Source organism: Oncorhynchus nerka, linkage group LG10 (assembly GCF_034236695.1).
Source record: "Oncorhynchus nerka isolate Pitt River linkage group LG10, Oner_Uvic_2.0, whole genome shotgun sequence".
Taxonomy (NCBI): Eukaryota; Metazoa; Chordata; class Actinopteri; order Salmoniformes; family Salmonidae; genus Oncorhynchus; species Oncorhynchus nerka.
Genome location: NC_088405.1, coordinates 49,714,939 through 49,735,074, shown reverse-complemented (window position 1 = coordinate 49,735,074; position 20,136 = coordinate 49,714,939). Strand labels below are relative to the sequence as shown.

The window sequence follows — 20,136 nt, the reverse complement described above, 5'->3', positions numbered from 1 at the left end:
AAATAAAAATGCATGACAAAAATTTAAAAGACAGTGGTTTCTTTATTTGTAAATTAAAAATCACAAAAATATTAGCTACAAACAATAAAAAATATTAACAACAACTGGTTGATTGTACAGTCCAGATGATTATCATTTCCTTATAGTTAATGATCACTACTCAATGTCCAACATTATCATACAGAGTGAAATTCACTGGGACTCCTGCTGAGTGAGTGGGGTAGAGAAGGAACTGCCCAGACATGGGAACTCGCTCGGCCCATGTCGTGTCTAGGCTCAAACAACACAACACCCTCCCTGATACTCTGAACCAGAACACTTGTACTTTATATTGCATTGTAAAACAGCTCAAAAGCAAAAGGAAATGACAAGACAAAGGATTATTGACTATATTACAGCTCCTTGAACAAATTGAAATGAGAGCAGCATTTGTGCATGCGTGGTGTGTCACCACACAAGGTGCATGATTTGGTACCTTAAATACAATTCATCTAGAATGGACCCATAAGACCACACTTCTTTACAAGGGCCCAAGTAATACAAAATGCTAAATGGACCCTCGTATTCTGGAGCACTGCAAAATCCCTCACACAAACAAGGACGGTTCTCTTTAACAGGAAAGTTCTACCAAAACCTTCTTCTTACACCGTGTTGAGAAATAAATACTGTGCTTCTAGGAGAGCATGGATTCAGAGTAGATCATGTATTTGTACATACCGGATTGTAATACAACAAAGAAACATTAACCTCCCAGATTATGTTCATATTATTCGTATATGCATCCATAGCAACTGACAGGAGATAAAATTAAGTGAGTTTACATTCCTATAACCTTGACTAATAAACTGAGAAAAGAAAAGGCTCTCAATGTCTCCTGTATAGAGCACCGCAGCTCCTCCAGAGGGTGGGATTAACAGTCTTGAATTTGCAGCTTCAAATCCAATTTCACCTCTTAATTTTCCCAAAGTCTTTGCAGAACACACCTGATTGGACACTATGAAAGTGGGCTAGGACTATAAGCTGCGTTGATGAACAACGTCCGAGGATGACGTGGGACAGTGTGAACCTTTAAGAGCCACCCAACAAGGAAGGATAAGGACCACTTCTTACAGGCCGCCATTTACACGACCAGCTGATCCAGTGGGCTTGGGTTCAAAGGGCATACTACATCAACCGCTGCAGAGCTAGAGATATGTTGCTGTGACCTACGCTCCCCAGGTGTGTTGCTTTGACCACGTGGCAAAGCCATTCCAAGTGGAAGGGAAGACCGTGTTGTCTGTAACTGGAAACTAGGAGACAAGGGCTAGGGGTACCAGTATCCTTCCCCTATTGGAGCCGATCAAAAGAGATCCTTCTATTCTGCACTCATCTATTGTACAGGCACAAAAGGAGTAACAAATCAAATGACAGAATGAATAGGGAAGTGATTGAGCTCGAGTCAGTTGAGTTGGGAAAGACCGGGGAATCAACATCCTGCTCTCCTTTGCTCTATTAGCGGAAAATCAAGAGACGTGCTCGGTACAGTAACAAGTTGGATGGCGACGAGGATGCCCGTCTCCTTGGAGTGAAATTGCAATATTCACTTTAAGGCCTTTAAAACATGCAGCTACATTTTTCATGTCACATTTACGTTCAGTTTGTAGTGTACTCTACAGACATGGTAGGGTCCAGCTGTATTTAGGAATGGGTTTTCAATATTTCATTATTAAGGCAGTTCCGACCAAGGACAACGTTCCACTGACCAAAACAAAGCAAGCTGGTCTCATTTGGAAATATTACCGTTTTCACTTTTTTAATCCCACTGTACTGTGGATTCATTCAATTGAAGGTCTTAGAGACCCAAAGGTGATTTGACTTGATAAAGGTCAAGTATCAGTGTGGTCTGTGGGAGCAATTCGTGGATTCCAGTTATGTTTTCAGATGAACACAGATTAAAAACATGGGACAGTTGAAAGGAACATACAATGCTCGAAAGATGCATTGTGCAACCATAACAGCTCGGAAAGAAATACAGACATCCAGCAGTATATGAGTGTTAAATGATTCAAATATAAATTCAGAAATACTTTCAAATTAACAATCCACTCCGGCACTTGAATATCCATTATTGGCTAGTGTACTTTTCCATTACTGGCACAGAGAAACAAAGTCTTTCTCCGCCCTCTGCAGAGCGCACAGAGAGTGAGTGTGTCTGCCTGTCTGTGTGAGAGACCGAATAATAACATTGGTTCTCCTTGATCCCTCCCTCCTCTCGCTTTGCCCCAGCGTTGCTGTGTGCATGTGCCCATGGTCAAGACGGGCACTTTGTCATTCTTTCGGGAGAAAGAAATAGAGCAATCCTAAACACAGTTCATGTCTCTCCTTCACCCCTGCCTCTTTCCCTTCTGGAGGCCCACACCCCAAACTGGGGTCGTTGGGGGCCACTGGGTTGAGTGGGCATGGAGGGCCTGCTGTGTCTCTCCCGCTTCCTCAGCTCCTGGTCACCCCGCGTGGCGCTGGCTGGCTGGAGCGGAGGGGAGAGTGCACCCCCTATGTGTGGGCAGGCTGGGGTGGCGTCTCTGTCCTTGTGTCCCTGGCCATGCTGAGGCTACCTGGTGTGGATCAGCTCCTCCCTGAGCCAGCTGGGCAGAGGCTGGCCCATCTTATAGAGCAGCTTGGACAGCTCTATGTTGTGGTCCCTGTAATGCTCCCTAAGGAAGGCGCGAGACTGCCAAAGGACGAGAGAGAGAGAGAGAGGGGGAGAGAGAGAGAGACAAATATAGAGTCATATAGTTACAAGAAAAATTTGAATAGACCAATACATAATTTATAGTTCCCACCCTGGATACGGTAATTGCCCATTTTAGGTGGTGTTCAAATTATATAAAAATATTAAAATGTTATCATGAATATCTAACTTTTATGCACAGGGAACAATACCACATTACATTGTCTATGATCTGTAGTTAACTTAGTGTGCAGAGATTTTTTGCCCAGATACTGAGCAACTCAGGCAGCGGGCACTTACAGCTCTGTGAGTCTCATGAGCCCTGCCATTCTGACTGCAGCAGAGAGAGAAAAATCACCCGCCATTACCCAGCTAATTACCTCCGAGGTGTCTGTGCCAAAACAGTCAAGGTAACTTCAAGGACCTGAGCTGTGCCCACTGCCCACCCTGCCCCCCCTCACAACTCCACTCTATGTCTGCTCATTAGACACTCTGCCCGATCTGGTGGCTTTCCAAACCCAGCCTGAAAGGAGCGGAGTCTGTCACAGACAAGCAATGATAAAGCAGCACTGACTGTAGGAAATACATATTTTTTTCTTCTATAAAATCTAAAAATACTTGCTTTTCAAGGTGACAAAAGTGTGGAATAATTTAGTCCACTTATCTTGAGGGAAAGGTTCGTAACTTACATCTGTGTCCATCTCGGGGTATCGCCGTCCTTTACTCTTGCCCAAGCATTTGGTCTTCCCATCTAACAACTGGCACCAGAACCCTTTTTTGGGATCAAACCTAGAACAGAGGAACACAGAACCATAAAACAGAGGGGGCCAGTCAAAAATGATGAAAATAAATTCCCAACCTAATCAAAAATCCTGAACAGATGGTTTGCGGCTCTTCGTGTTTAGAGAAGAGATGCGGGACAAAGCATATCCATTGTCTACAGAGGATGTGGCTGACAGATGTGGCTGTTTACAAGGATGGCTGAGTGATTATGTGGTCAAGCATCAGAGGCAGAAACGGAGATATGGGGGGGGGGGGGGGGGGGGGGGGGGGGAGCTGGAGACCAGGGGGGAGGCAGAAGAAAGGGAATAGGTTGGCAGAGAGATGTCAAAGCGATGGTAATCCCTCCAGAAGGGAACATTCTGAAAAATCACATCAAAGCTGTTTACAAAGCAAGCACCTCTGCTCTTAACAGGAAAGATAGGCTCCGGCACAACCACACGGGTGTTGGCCAGCTCAATGCATTAATACGCATAATGTTACATTCCACAACGGTTAGGGAAACAAAAGCCTTCATTTGCCACGTGTTGGCTCCAGCAAGTGGGTCTACAGTGGTTTCGAAGCCCGAATAAGACACTCACGCTAGGATCTTGTGGTAGTTCAGTGTGTTCGTCAGCCCAAGGAACTTCTGGATCTTGTCCATCAAAGCAAAAGGCTCTGTTCTCAGCACCTGACCGTCCAGAACCAGTATCTGAAAAACCAGTCACAACAGCACAGTAGGTCAGATAGACTAGGTGAGCGGTCTTAAATTCAACACCGACAACAGCCTATACACACATGCACGCACACTGTACTAACCACGTTCACATAGTATATGCAGACTGAATAAATGTTTGTTTCCATTTAAGCACAATCACTGTAAAACACACATGAGTATAAGCATGCACACCTGGGACCCAGATGACCAAACATACCTGGCTGAGGTGGTAGTGGTTGAGCCAGCGGCCCAGATGGGTGGCGTACCAGCCCGGTACCAGACAGCGGTTCTGGAGCACCCGCAGCTTGATGGGGGCATTGCGGCCAGCAGTGATGACGTCATGGAAAGTATACTTCAGGGCGACTGAGTCACCATGGGCACGTTGGTGCTGGGGCAGAACAGACAGATATGACGTCACAGTCAGCCCACCTTGCCAGATTCCTCCAGAGTGCTGTGTCCTTGCAGAGGGCATTCCAACTCATTTCACACTCCTACAAACCGGTACATCACCTATTTCTATACCAGGATATTAGATACTTTATTTGCAAGCTCAAGGGAAATCAGCAATGCGGCTGACCTGGAAAAGGAGTAAAGCTACCCTCAAGCCACCCACAGCATTTCACCCAATTGCTATCCCTATAATAGAGTCTGGTGTTGGAAATGGAACGATGGGAAGTGTTTTTTCTCTGGAAGGGAGGCTCACCTGGTACCATGAGTAGGCCCTGTCTGCAGGGTTGATGAGGATGGTGATGATTTTGGCCTTGGGCAGGAGGGCGGCAGCCCGGCGTGCAGCCACCTCCGAGTCAAAGTAGTTGGCGCTCTTCTCAAAGTAGTAGTCTGAGCTGGTGTTGGAGGGTAGGGGAAAGTACTCCATGTACCTGTTCCAGCGAGGACAAAAAGACAGAGCAGTTTGAAACAGATTAGATGAATCTGTCACCAAAAGACAATTCATTATCACCATTTAAAGTACAACAACAATTGCTTGACAAAAAGGATCAGAATGATTCAAGATAAACGTCATTCTTGTCCATATAACAAATAGCAACATCCTACGTAAACGACACAGACTAGTTTTATTTGTCATCAATAACTATGAAAATGATTAAATGTTCTGGATAAAACATATGACTGCACCGGCAAAAACCAGTCACTAGCAGAAAGAGACCAATTTTCCACAACCGAGCCCACCACACATTAATACAATGGTCTGCTTTCTGTTAATCAATGATTGAGCTCAGAGGGGGATGAACCAAAGCCTCTCCCTTCGAAGGATGAAACATTCCTCTAAAGCCCAAAATACTAACTGGAATATGTCTCAAAAACGTGTTGGTTTAATACACTATGAAAAGCATGGCGGGTTAACATTAGCCATTTCTCTTTCCATTCTAACATGCTGACCCCAAAACACAACCAAGAATGTTGGAAATGTCTTGGAGGAAGAGGAATTAGTGCCGTAGTGGTGGCGGCAATGAAAATGATAAAGTAGAACAAGGGAAGTCACGTACCAGTCGATGCCTCTGTGGTAGTTGTGGCCATTGAAGAATTGGATCTCCTCAAAGGTCTCCTTGCTGGGGTAGTTACTGGTCAAATCAGGATGCATCCCCAGGAACAGATACAGGGCTGTGGTGCCTGCACAAAGACCAGCAGTTTTCATGAGTATTGCTGATACAAATATCCAATATAGATATTATTAGGCAATGTAAATATATGTTAGATATTAGACATAGTGCCTTCAGAAAGTATTCACACCACTTCAGTTTTTCCAAATGTTGTTGTGTTAAAGTGGGATAAAATATATTTAATTATAATTATTTTTTTGGTCAACGATCTACACAAAATACTCTATAATGTCAAAGTGGAAGAACAATTCTTACATGTATTAAACATGAAAAATAGAACACTAATATATCTTGATTAGATTAGTATTCAATGTCGCGATTAGTATTAGTATTCGTCTTGGCAAGAAACTCCAGTGTATATTTGGCCTTGTGTTTTAGGTTATTGTCCTGCTGAAAGGTGATTTCATCTCCCCGTGTCTGTGGGGGGGGGGTTTTCCCAAAAATAACCCTTTGTATTCAGGACAAAACGTTTATTTATTTGACACATTTTTTACTTTAGTGCCTTGTTGCAAACAGGATGCCTGTTTTGGAATATTTTATTCTGTACAGGCTTCCCTCTTTTTACTCTTGTCAGTTAACTTAGTATTGTGGAGTAATTACAATGTTGTTGATCCCATCCTCCGTTTTCTCCCATCACAGCCATTAAACTCTGTAATTGACTGGAAACCCTGAGTGGTTTCCTTCCTCTTTGGCAATAGAGTTAGTAGTAGTGACTGGGTGTATTGATACACCATCCAAAGCTTAATTAATAACCATGCTCAAAGGGATATTGTCTATTATTATTTTTTTACCCATCTACCAATTGGTGCATTTCTTTATGAGGCATTGAAAAACCTCCTTGGTCTTTGTGGTTGAATCTGTGGTTGAAATTCACTACTCAATTGAGGGACCTTACAGATAATTGTATATGTGGGGATTGTGGAGATTAGCTAGTCATTTAAAAAAATCAGGTTAACCACAATTATTGAACACAGGGTCAATACAACTTATGTGATTTTTTAAGCACATTTTTACTCCTGAACTTATGAAGGGGTTGAATACTTACCGACTCAAGAGATTTTAGATTTTTTTTTTTTTTATTGATTTCCAAAAAGTTCTACAAACATTATTCCACTTTGACATTATGGGGTATTGTGCGTAGATCAGTGACACAACATCTCAATTTAATACATGTTAAATTCAGGCTGTAACTCAAGAAAATGTGGGGGGAAAAATCAAGTAGGTGAATATTTCTGAAGGAAATAAAGGACTACTTAAGACATTTGAGGGTATCTGTAAATTTACTTTTTTATATTTGACAACTTTTACTTCACTACATTCCTAAAGACAATAATGTACTTTTTACTCCATACATTTGCCCTGACACCCAAAAGTACTCGTTACATTTTGACAGGAAAATGGTCCAATTTATGCACTTATCAAAGAGAACATCCCTGGTCATCCCTACTGCCTCTGATCTGACGGACTAACCAAAAACAAATGCTTAGTTTGTAAATTATGTCTGAGTGTTGGAGTGTGCCCCTGGCTGTCCGTCAATTTAATTATTATTATTTTTTTATTCTGTCTGTTTTGCTTAATAAGGAATTTGAAATAGTTTATACTTTTACTTTTGATACTTAAGTACATTTGAGCAATTCCATTCACTTTTGATACTTAAGTATATTTAAAACCAAATCATTTTAGTCTTACTCAAGTAATATTTTACTGGGTGACTTTCACTTTTACTTGAGTCATTTTCTATTAAAGGTATCTTTACTTTTACTTAAGTGTGATAATTCTGCACTTTTTCCACCACTGGTAAATGCTAAAGAATTGGATATATTTCTGGTTCTTACGAGGGGCTATTTACTACCCATCTGAAATGTGCTATAGCTTTAAATAGCAACAGGTCTACCTAGAGGCTGAGAGCCCAAAACACTCAACTAAGTAAGAGATAAAGTGCCAGGTAAAGAGGAGTGGTGGATGTAAAGTTGACAGACAAGATGGCTGAGGAGACTATAGTGATTTCTGGTGCATTTTGGTAATTACAATGGTGAAATGTGTAAATTTACTCTCAGACCCAGCCCCCTAATCCGTTTTTATTGAAAAGATTAACATTGTAATTTTACAGCAGTCTCAGGAGGGCTATCGCTCCCTTAGGACATCTAAGAAGTTTAATTAGGCTACGCACTAAACCTGAAATTCCCTTTTAGTGGGAAGCAGTCAAGGTTACAATAAAACCCAATGACTGACTGCTTGACTGCCTCTGTGGTGATCCTATAAATTAAATAAAGTGTGTGACACTCCGTAAATGACTGCCCAGATGCCAATTATCCATCCCTTCTCTCCTTGCTGTCAATAAACAGAGGTTCAAGGCTGTTCCATGCCAGGCAGAGAAGTGGTTGTCCTTCTGGTGCAGTGGATCTAGTACAGTTAGTCTACTCTACACACCACTAGGTTATGGCTATCTGAGACACAGTACATTATCTATAACCCCCAGCTGCACCTGGAACGAGCTCAGGTCAAGTCTATGGATGTACAGGTAACTGCCAAAATAAAGGAAACACTTGAGTAAATGGGGGATACAAAGTATATTGAAAGCAGGTGATTCCACACAGGTGTGGTTCCTGAGTTAATTAAGCAACTAACATCCAATCATGCTTAAGGTCATGTATAAAAATGCCCAGTTGCCCATTATTTTGGCTACCATGGCTAGAATAGGAGATCTCAGTGACTTTGAAAGAGGGGTCTCAAAGGAGTATAGGGGGTTTAAATGGTGTTTGTTTCTCAGTCACCAGATCTCAACCCAATTTAACACTTTTGGGAGATTATGGAGCAGTGCCTGAGACAGCGTTTTCCACCACCATTGACCATACACCAAATGATGGAATTTCTCGTGGAAGAAAGGTGTCGCATCCCTGTAATAGAGTTCAAGACAATTGAAGAATCTATGCCATGGCGCATTGAAGTTGTTCAGGCAGCTCGTGGTGGCCCAACGCCCTATTAAGACACTATGTTGGTGTTTCCCTTATTTTGAAAGTTTACATGAATGTTAAAAGACTACCCCAGAGGAAATTGCTGCCACTATTTCAATGTAATTTCCCGTCATGGAACCTAAATGTGTATTTCCGCTCTACCTCTGGGGGATGACGAAGGCTTCTTATACATATTCACAAATTGGGAGATGGAATTTCGACGTGGCGTTGACAATCATCCACAAATAGGGCACTGACAGCTGTCAGCTAGCATGATTACCTTATCTAGATAGCTAGCCAGCCATCTTGCTAACCTTATCTGGAGCATGTAGTGACTTTTAGTGGTCAAATCCATTCTTCTTGGGGAGACGGGGCAAGCGGGTTTTGCAAAATGCCATCCTATCACGCAATTAAACCATTTATAAAACGGTCAGATATATATTTATAACACAGAATAGCTAAAAAATAAGTAAACATTTATTTTATTTCTCTAATGGATTTGGATAATTTTTAAATGGTATAAAAAAAGTGAAGGTGGCCAATAACTCTGCAGCTGTTTCTAATTAACAAACAATGCCATGCTGGTGGCTGGTAACAAAAACACCCCAAAAATATCAAATTTGGACTCCAGACCAAAGAAGGTGAAGGCCTGATTCAAACAGTCTCCTCTGAACAGCTGATGTTGAGATGTGTCTGTTACTTGAACTCTGAAGCATTTATTTGGCCAGCAATTTCTGAGGCTGGTAACTCTTATGGACTTATCCTCTGCAGCAGAAGTACTCTGGGTCTCCCTTTTCTGTTGTAGTACTCATGAGAGCCAGTTTCATCATAGCACATAATGAGCACATAATGGTTTTTGCGACCGCACTTGAAGAAACTTTCAAAGTTCTTGAAGTTTTCCACATTGACTGACCTTAATGTCTTCCAGTAATGATGGACTGTCATTTCACTTTGCTTATTTGAGCTGTTCTTGCCATAATATGGACTTGGTCTTTTACCAAATAGGGCCATCTTCTGTATACCACCCCTACCTTGTCACAATACAACTGATTGGCTCAAACGCATTATAAGGAAAGAAATTAAACAAAATGACCTTTTAACAAGGCACACATGTTAATTGAAATGCATTCCAGGTGACTACCTCACCTCATGAAGCTGGTTGAGAGAATGCCTAGAGTGTGCAAAGCTTTCATCAAGGGAAAGCGTGGCTACATTGAAGAATCTCAAATATCTGGATTTGTTTAACACTTTTTTGGTTACTACATGATTCCATATGTGTTATTTCATAGTTTTGATGTCTTCACTATTATTAAACAATGAAGAAAATTGTACAAATATTTTTTTAAATCTTGAATGAGTAGGTGTGTCTAAACATTTGACTGGTAGTATGTGTATATACACATACATATAAAAAAAATATATATATATATAAAAAAATAATATATATATATATAAATATAAAATATAAATAATATATAAAAAAACAAGCTTCCCACAATAAAAAAATAATTATTTATATATATATAAATAATTATTTATATATATATATATATATATATATATATATATATATATATATATATATATATATATAATTAATAAATATAAATAAATATATAAAAATAAATATATAAATAAATACATAAATAAATAAAAATAAATATATAAATAAATATAAAAACACACACAGAAGTTTACATACACCTTAGCCAAATACAATTAAACTCAGTTTTTCACAATTCCTGACATTTAATCCTAGTAAAAATTCCCTGTCTTAGGTCAGTTAGGATCATCACTTTATTTTAAGAATGTGAAATGTCAGAATAATAGTAGAGGGAATGATTTATTTCAGCTTTTATTTATTTCATCACATTCCCAGTGGGTCAGATGTTTACATACACTCAATTAGTATTTGGTAGCATTGCCTTTAAATTGTTTAACTTGGGTCAAATGTTACGGGCAGCCTTCCACAAGCTTCCCACAATAAGTTAAGTTAGGTGAATTTTGGCCCATTCCTCTCGACAGAGCTGGTATAACCGAGTCAGGTTTGTAGGCCTCCTTGCTCGAGCACGCTTTTTCAGTTCTGCCAACAAATTTAAGCCATTTTGCCACAACTTTGGAAGTATGATTGGGGTCATTATACATTTGGACAATTTGGAAGAACCATTTACGACCAAGCTTTAACTTCCTGACTGATGTTCTGAGATGTTGCTTCAATATATCCACATAATTTCCCTTCCTCATTGAGCCATCTATTTTGTGAAGTGCACCAGTCCCTCCTGCAGCAAAGCACCCCCACAACATGATGCTGCCACCCCGTGCTTCACGGTTGGGATGGTGTTCTTCAGGTTGCAAGCCCCCCCCCCCCCCTTTACTTCTTCCTCCAAACACAACAATGGTCATTATGGCCAAACAGTTCTATTTTTGTTTCATCAGACCAGAGGACATTTCTCCAAAAAGGACGAGCTTTGTCCCCATGTGCAGTTGCAAACCGTAGTCTGGCTTTTTTTATGGCGGTTTTAGAGCAGTGGTTTCTTCCTTGCTGAGCTGCCATTCAGATTATGTCGATATAGGACTTGTTTTTACTGTGGATATAGGTATAGTACCTTCAGGTGTTTGCAAATTGCTCCCAAGGATGAACCAGACTTGGAGTTTTTCTGAGGTCTTGGCTGATTTCTTTTAATTGTCCCATGATGTCAAGCAAAGAGGCACTGAGTTTGAAGGTATGCCTTGAAATACATCCACAGGTACACCTCCAATTGACTCAAATGATGTCAATTAGCCTATCAGAAGCTTATAAAGCCATGACATAATTTTCTGGAATTTTCCTAGCTGTTTAAAGGCATTCAACTTAGTGTATGTAAACTTTTAACCCACTGGAATTGTGATACAGTGAATTCTATAATTATGATACAGTGAATTCTGTAAACAATTGTTGGGAAAATTACTTGTGTCATGCACAAAGTAGATGTCCTAACCGACTTGCCAAAACTACAGTTTGTTAACAAGAAATTTGTGGAGTGGTTGAAAAACTAGTTTTAATGACTCCAACCTAAGTGCATGTAAACTTCCGCCTTCGAATCATATGTCCATGACCTACCAAACTGTGCTTCTTAACACCCGCCAGCTTAACCTGGAAGCCAGCCGCACCAACGTGTCTGAGGAAACGCAGTTCAACTGACAATCGAAGTCAGCCTGCAGGCGCCCGGGCCCGCCACAAAGAGACGCGAGAGCGCGAAGAGCCAAGTAAAGCCCCCCCAGACAAATCATCCTATAACCTGGACCACGGTGGGTCAATTTTGCGCCGCTCTATGGGACTCGCCGGTCACGGCCGGTTGTAACACAACCTGGGATCGAACCTGTAGTGTCCGTAGTGACGCCACAAGCACTGCGATGCAGTGCCTCATGAGACATCATATTGTACAAAAACAATATCTGTTGTTTACTGCTCACCTGTCTTCTGTGGTCCAATGATGAGCAACTTCGGGAATCGGTCACACGTCTTCTCTTTGGACCAAATGTCTTTGTGCCTTTTGTCCTCACAGGGGTCCTGTAGTGACAGAGTTAGTTCACCTGGAAGTTCAGTTCAGTAAACGGTAAGGTGCCTCAGGATAAGTTGCCATGGATGTGACTTTCACACACACACACACTCTCTCTCTCTCTCTCTCTCTCTCTCTCTTCAGGCTCCAGTATCATATCTAGCGGCAGTCTGTTTGTAATTAAAGTCCACCACTGACCTAGCCAGGGGACTTCAGTGTTACGTGATTAAAGCCAGCCAAGAAAGCAGTGAGGGGGTGTACAAACATGCGGCACAATGGTTACAGGCAACCGTATCCACCCCGTGGGACCAACGATGCCTATCGGAGGACATGTAGCTTTTAATTCCGCTCAAATGAACCCAACCAGTCTAGTCCAACAGAGGTTTGAGGGAGCGGACTCAAACCTTCGGTTACTGATTCACCCCTTGATCAATTACGCTTGTACAAGAAAGGACTTGGGAGAGAACCCATAGTCAGTATCAGGCAGGCTGCCTTTTCATTGGTCTTCCTGAGCGGTAAGTAGCCTTCAGTGGATCTGTGTGGAAAATAGTTCAGAGCCGCCCTGCGAGGCGAGCATCTTCATGTGCCTCGGGGTCAATCTGCATGTCAAGCGGACGCCAACTGCCTTCAATCTACCTGCCTCCTTCCCTTCAGTCCCCACTGACATCTATGAGGTGACCAGGATATCACATTAATCCCAAGACACTTAACACGGTGCTGTGACGAAGAAGCCTTTGGACCCAGGCAGGCACAAGTTTGCTCCAAACTTCAAAGGGAGCCGGCCGGCACACATTAACCTCTCCACTTTGTGAGAACTCAATATTGACAGTCAGTGTGAGCAACTGCCAAGATGGCACTTGGACCTCTTCGGGAAGGAAACCTGTCTTCTCTCTGCGTTAATGGGAAACGGTGTCGGAGAGTGGTACTGTGGAAGCAGGAGCACCACAACACCACAGTTCAAAGAGCCAGCCTCTCCTAAGCTGTAGCTACCAAAATAAGATTTGCACTGTATGACGCAATGGAGTCAGAAGGCAACATCTCTTCTATCTAGCGTTCTCTTAAATGACAGCCTGGTTTATGATAGTCCCGAGTTCCAAACACCCAGCGACCCCACAGCTCTCATGGCCTCTCACACAAACACACACCTGCCAGATGGGGTCCCTCTCCTCGGGGAAGATCTGGAAGTAGCGCTGGGCCAGCTGCACAGGCGCCAGGGTCTGCAGCCGCAGGTTGGTCCATGTCTGGAGGAACTTCACCAGGTTCCTAAAGGTGTACAGACCCAGACGGTCGTTCCCGTAGTTGGACAGGTGGGTCATAAAGATGCTGATCTGTGAGGATGGAATGGAGAAAAAAAAAACAGAAAAAAAAGACAGAACGACATTCAGAGGGGAAAAAAAAGACCACGCAACACACTGTCGTCTCCAACTACCCTGGCACAAAATGCATTTAAAAAAAACGGAGGGAAAAAAAGAAGAAATAAAAAGGTTTTCAAAACAGCACAATCCGTGATGGCGAAATGCATTTAACTCCTGATGCTAGTGGTGGAGGTGTGTCTGGTCTCACCGGGTTGAGGAGCACCGTGAGGAAGAGCTCCCCTCCGCTGATGAGTTTGTCCAGCTCCTTGGGTCCTCCAGGATACTCGTTGTAGAAGATGGTGTGAGTGAACAGGCCACACGTCTGCCTGGGCAGCACCTGCAGTGCATTAACACACACACACACACACACACAATCAATATTGCATAGCAACACAGCTGCACAGTGGGGAGTGTACGAATAGAAGCAGACCCTGATACCCAGTGGATAACTAATCAAATACACAAAAGTCCAAACATGGCCACTCGGTCAGAAATGCTTGAGGACACTCTTTATTCCTCTGGGTTGTCTACACTTCCAGCTCAGGTGGTTCAATATCATTATCCCAATAAGCTAGAGTGGTCACACTGTCATTGTGGAGAATGAAATATGACGTAGCTCAATTTAGTCCGTCAGCGAACCCATTTCTCGATCCTAACACAAAGTCTCTGTCCTAACATAGTTCAAACACAACAACCCGCAAATCGGTTCGCATCTGAGCACACAATCACAGGAGCAGAACGACCTGAAAAAGCATCGCACTGTCTGTTCAGCCGTGGGTAAAAATAGCAGCGAAAACAGCAATGAAATGCTTAGGGAGGGAAAGGAAGGGAAGGCTGGATGTGCAGACTGAGGCTCCCAGGCTTTTCTCTCTCTCTCTCTCTCCGATTTTTGAAAACACAGAGCGGCTAACGGCCCCGTGCTAACGGGAGCCACAGACTGCTGATTAAGGGGTAAAGAGGGAGTGGAAGAAAGAAGAGGAGGGAGAGAAAAATAAATAAATCTAGGTTTACACCTCAGAGGATCTCTGCCAACTACCCAGTGAATATTTCACAGGGACGTGTGGAGGTCGGAATTAACGTCTCCGTGAAACCCTCGCACTCCTCCACCAGACAATGAATAAATAACTGAAAACTGCTGGTGCTAGAAAAGGGGCCTTCTAACAGGGATCAGAATTAGAGTTAAAATAAACACATTGTGTATAAAGAAAATACAAAATGTCTTTCAGCTTTAAAATGTATGAGACATTTGTGTGTAAATATCTTACCCATGCCAAGCATATGGACAGAAAATGACACTTCGTAGAGATACCGTAAATAAATTGGCATGGACAGCGATATTACATTTGTCTGAAAACGACAACGTTTCTCGTCACGTCACAAGCCAAGCAGTTGTCTTTGTTGATTTTGGCAGGGGCTGTCATCGCCGGTGAGATTTGTCATGTAGAGAGAGCTTAACATAGCAATGTCCATTATGATCATTCACACGACTGTCTGTGTCAGCGGGCTTCATTTCTTGGGAAGGGGAGGGAGGGGTAAAACACTGATGGAGAAGGGGAGTGAATAGACCACGCCAGCCTCACGTCTACTTCGGCACGACTGCGTCTTCCCTTTCCTTCACGCTCCTCAGCGCCGTTACCACGAGATACACCAAACATGTTCAGACACACCGAAAACAAAGTTTTGTCCTCTGAAAGGCACATGCCTTTCAATATCAAGCACTTACCAGGAGCCAGAGATTTTATCGATTAACATAACTGGGCGACCTCTGAACCAGAGTTAAATGAATCAAACAACCTCAATTTAATACTTCTCGTTAAATTATGGAACACAAAACCAAGTCTTTGAAATATCAACACAGATCATTTCAAGAACAGCTAGTTTATACAGTGGGGCAGAAAAGTATTTAGTCAGCCACCAATTGTGCAAGTTCTCCCACTTAAAAAGATGAGAGGCCTGTAATTTTCATCATAGGTACACTTCAACTATGACAGACAAAATGAGAAAAATACATACAGAAAATCACATTGTAGGATTTTTAATGAATTTATTTGCAAATTATGGTGGAAAATAAGTATTTGGTCACCTACAAACAAGCAAGATTTCTGGCTCTCACAGACCTGTATCTTCTTCTTTAAGAGGCTCCTCTGTCCTCCACTCATTACCTGTATTAATGACACCTGTCCACAACCTCAAACAGTCACACTCCAAACTCCACTATGGCCAAGACCAAAGAGCTGTCAAAGGACACCAGAAACAAAATTGTAGACCTGCACCAGGCTGGGAAGACTGAATCTGCAATAGGTAAGCAGCTTGGTATGAAGGAATCAACTGTGGGAGCAATTATTAGGAAATGGAAGACATACAAGACCACTGATAATCTCCCTCGATCTGGGGTCAAAATGATCACAAGAACGGTGAGCAAAAATCCCAGAACCACACGGGGGGACCTAGTGAATGACCTGCGGAGAGCTGGGACCAAAGTAACAAAGCCTACCATCAGTAACAACCTACGCCGCCAGGGACTCAAATCCTGCAGTGCCAGACGTGTCCCCCTGCTTAAGCCAGTACATGTCCAGGCCCGTCTGAAGTTTGCTAGAGAGCATTTGGATGATCCAGAAGAAGATTGGGAGAATGTCATATGGTCAGATGAAACCAAAATATAACATTTTGGTAAAAACTCAACTCGTCGTGTTTGGAGGACAAAGAATGCTGAGTTGCATCCAAAGAACACCATACCTACTGTGAAGCATGGGGTGGAAACATCATGCTTTGGGGCTGTTTTTCTGCAAAGGGACCAGGACGACTGATCAGTGTAAAGGAAAGAATGAATGGGGCCATGTATCGTGAGATTTTGAGTGGAAACCTCCTTCCATCAGCAAGGGCATTGAAGATTAAAAGTGGCTGGGTCTTTCAGCATGACAATGATCCCAAACACACGGCCCGGGAAACGAAGGAGTGGCTTCGTAAGAAGCATTTCAAGGTCCTGGAGTGGCCTAGCTAGTCTCCAGATCTCAACCCCATAGAACATCTTTGGAGGGAGTTGAAAGTCCGTGTTGCCCAGCAACAGCCCCAAAACATCACTGCTCTAGAGGAGATCTGCATGGAGGAATGGGTCAAAATACCAGAAACAGTGTGTGAAAACCTTGTAAAGACTTACAGAAAACGTTTGACCTCTGCCATTGCCAACAAAGGGTATATAACAAAGTATAGAGCACAATGCACAATTGGTGGCTGACTAAATACTTTTTTGCCCCATTGTACATAGAACCTAGTGTGAGTGAGTGAGTGAGTGAGAGAGTGAGAGCGAGAGAGAGCGAGAGAGTGAGAGCGAGAGAATTAGGATAGGGGGTGATTGGGCCGAGTCCTTACACTGATGCCACTGTGGTAGAAGCCTCGTCTGAAGCGGGCAGGTTTGAGGTGGGGGTACTCCTCCGTGCTGGTTACCTTGATGCCCCACACCTTCTTCCAAGCGTCGTACAACTGGACGTGGACGGGGTACACCCCAGAGTGGTGGGGAGCCACAGCGTAGCCCATGTTGGTGGGGATGCCATGCTCCTGGGCGGAGAGAAGAGGTTGATTCAACACATTATCATTTAATTCACCCATGCTATTTTTCTACTTTAAAAAAAATCAACCCTAATAGTAACATGCATTTTTTAACAGCCACCCATCTCTCAGTATCAATATAACAAAACCCTCAGTGTGTAGAATATATAGAGTGTGTGTAAAGACTGCAGAGGCCACCCCAACCTACCTGCGCAAACCTCCTGTTGAGCAGCATCTGTTCGGCCAGCACGGATTGGTTGTGGAAAAGGTGGGGCTGCATATGGCTCCACATGTGGGGGAACCACCAGAACTCTTTCCCATAGGAGAGGAGCAGGTCATCACCCAGGTCCTCCTCATCCGTACCTGGAGCATAGAGACAGAGGGAGACTGGGAGTTTAGTCTAGTCTACACATATGCAGGCATAGGTGTGTGGTGGTGATGAAAACCTAGCTATTAGCGCCGTGAAATTTGGAAGTTGATTCATTAATAAGCATAAAAATGTGCATTTTCTCCCCCTGTTGTTGACATTCGATCTATACATTTTCTTGGTGATGTACCTCATGATCAATGGTATGCTCTAGAACATGCGAGGCTTGGATTGTCTGTCGTGAGACATCCTATTATAAGCTCTGCCCTGGGTTTGCCTATACAGTCATACAGTGGGTAACCAACTGCCTGTCCACTCACCAGTATGGAAGAACTTCCCAGAGAAGCCCAGGTTGAAGGTGAAGTTGGGGACGACGGTTCTGAGGTAATTCTGGGTCTCCAGTAGGGCCTGGACAGAAGGGGACATGGATAACTTTGTTAGGAGTCATTCACATGCATTACATAAATTACACACACTGCCGTTTAAACGTTTGGGGTCAATTGGAAATGTCCTTGTTTTTTAAAGAAAAGCACATATTTTGTCCATGACATTTTTTAAATTTCACCTTTATTTAACCAGGTAGGCTAGTTGAGAACAAGTTCTCATTTACAATTGCGACCTGGCCAAGATAAAGCAAAGCAGTTCGACACATACAACAACACAGAGTTACACATGGAGTAAAACAAACATACAGTCAATAATACAGTAGAAAAATAAGTCTATATACAATGTGAGCAAATGAGGTGAGATAAGGGAGGTAAAGGCAAAAAAAAAAGCCATGGTGGCGAAGTAAATACAATATAGTAAGTAAAACACTGGAATGGTTGATTTGCAGTGGAAGAATGTGCAAGGTAGAGATAGAAATAATGGGGTGCAAAGGAGCAAAATAAATAAATAAATACAGTAGGGAAAGAGGTAGTTGTTTGGGCTAAATTATAGATGGGTTATGTACAGGTGCAATAATCTGTGCGCTGCTGACAGCTGGTGCTTAAAACTAGTGAGGGAGATAAGTGTTTACAGTTTCAGAGATTTTTGTAGTTCGTTCCAGTCATTGGCAGCAGAGAACTGGAAGGAGAGGCGGCCAAAGGAAGAATTGGTTTTGGGGGTGACCAGAGAGATATACCTGCTGGAGCGCGTGCTACAGGTGGGTGAAAAAGGTATAACATCAAATTGATCAGAAATACAGTGTCAACATTGTTAATGTTGTAATTGAGTATTGTAGCTGGAAACGGCTGATGTTTTGTGGAATATCTACATAGGCGTACAGAGGCCATTATCAGCAACCATCACTCCTGTGTTCCAATGGCATGTTGTGTTAGCTGATCCAAGTTTATCGTTTTAAAAGGCTAATTGATCAGTAGAAAACCCTTTAGCAATTATGTTAGAACAGCTGACAACTGCTGTGCTGATTAATGAAGCAATAAACTGGCCTTCTTTAGACTAGTTGAGTATCTGGAGCATCAGCATCTGTGGGTTCGATTGCAGGCTCAAAATGGCCAGAAACAAAGAACTTTCTTCTGAAACTCGTCAGTCTATTCTTGTTCTGAGAAATGAAGGCTATTCCTTATGAGAAATTGCCAAGAAACTGAAGATGTTATTGATCTTCATTGTAAAGGGTTTAAACACTGTTTCCCATGCTTGTTCAATGAAACAAACAATTAATGAACATGCACCTGTGGAAAGGTCGTTAAGGCACTAACAGCTTGCAGACGGATGGCAATTAAAGTCACAGTTATGAAAATGTAGGACACTAGAGGCCTTTCTACTGACTCTGAAAAACACCAAAAGAAAGATGTCCAGGGTCCCTGCTCATCTGCGTGAACGTGCCTTAGGCATGCTGCAAGGAGGCATGAGGACTGCAGATGTGGCCAAATGCAATAAATTGCAATGTCCGTACTGTGAGATGCCTAAGACAGCACTACAGGGAGACAGGACAGACAGCTGATCGTCCTCGCAGTGGCAGTCCATGTGTAACAACACCTGCACAGGATCGGTACATCCGAACATCACACCTGCGGGACAGGTATAGGATGGCAGCAACAACTGCCCGAATTACACCAGGAACGCACAATCCCTCCATCAGTGCTAAGACTGGCTGCAATAGGCTGCGGGAAGGTGAACTGAGGGCTTGTAGGCCTGTTGTAAGGCAGGTCCTCACCAGACATCACCGGCAACAACGTCACCTATGGGCACAAAACCACCGTCGCTGGACCAGACAGGACTGGCAAAAAGTGCTCTTCACTGACGAGTCGCGGTTTTGTCTCACTAGGGGTGATGGTTGGATTCGCGTTTATCGTCGAAGGAATGAGCGTTACACCAAGGCCTGTACCCTGGAGCTGGATCGATTTTGGAGGTGGAGTATCCGTCATGGTCTGGGGCGGTGTGCCACAGAATCATCGGACTGAGCTTGTTGTCATTGGTGGCAATCTCAACGTTGTGCGTTACAGGGAAGACATCCTCCTCCCTCGTACCCTTCCTGCAGGCTCATCCTGACATGACCCTCCAGTATGACAATGCCACCAGCCATACTGCTCGTTCTGTGCGTGATTTCCTGCAAGACAGGAATGTCAGT

At 43.0% G+C, this 20,136-nt stretch overlaps 1 protein-coding gene across 1 annotated transcript in view; it reads right to left on the bottom strand.

Moving 5' to 3' along the window:
• Positions 1-22: 22 nt before the first annotated feature.
• Positions 23-20,136, bottom strand: part of LOC115135450 (bifunctional heparan sulfate N-deacetylase/N-sulfotransferase 1-like) — a 34,699-nt gene continuing 14,585 nt past the window's right edge. The window contains exons 3-14 of the mRNA XM_029670148.2: positions 17,885-17,972; positions 17,406-17,560; positions 17,021-17,206; positions 13,860-13,988; positions 13,442-13,624; positions 12,211-12,307; positions 5,690-5,813; positions 4,888-5,062; positions 4,402-4,572; positions 4,069-4,178; positions 3,397-3,496; positions 23-2,707 (exon numbers count right to left, since the gene is read on the bottom strand). Of these exons, the coding sequence (XP_029526008.1) occupies positions 2,588-2,707; positions 3,397-3,496; positions 4,069-4,178; positions 4,402-4,572; positions 4,888-5,062; positions 5,690-5,813; positions 12,211-12,307; positions 13,442-13,624; positions 13,860-13,988; positions 17,021-17,206; positions 17,406-17,560; positions 17,885-17,972 (1,638 nt within the window). The 3' untranslated portion in view covers positions 23-2,587. The remainder of the gene's footprint in view (positions 2,708-3,396; positions 3,497-4,068; positions 4,179-4,401; positions 4,573-4,887; positions 5,063-5,689; positions 5,814-12,210; positions 12,308-13,441; positions 13,625-13,859; positions 13,989-17,020; positions 17,207-17,405; positions 17,561-17,884; positions 17,973-20,136) is intronic.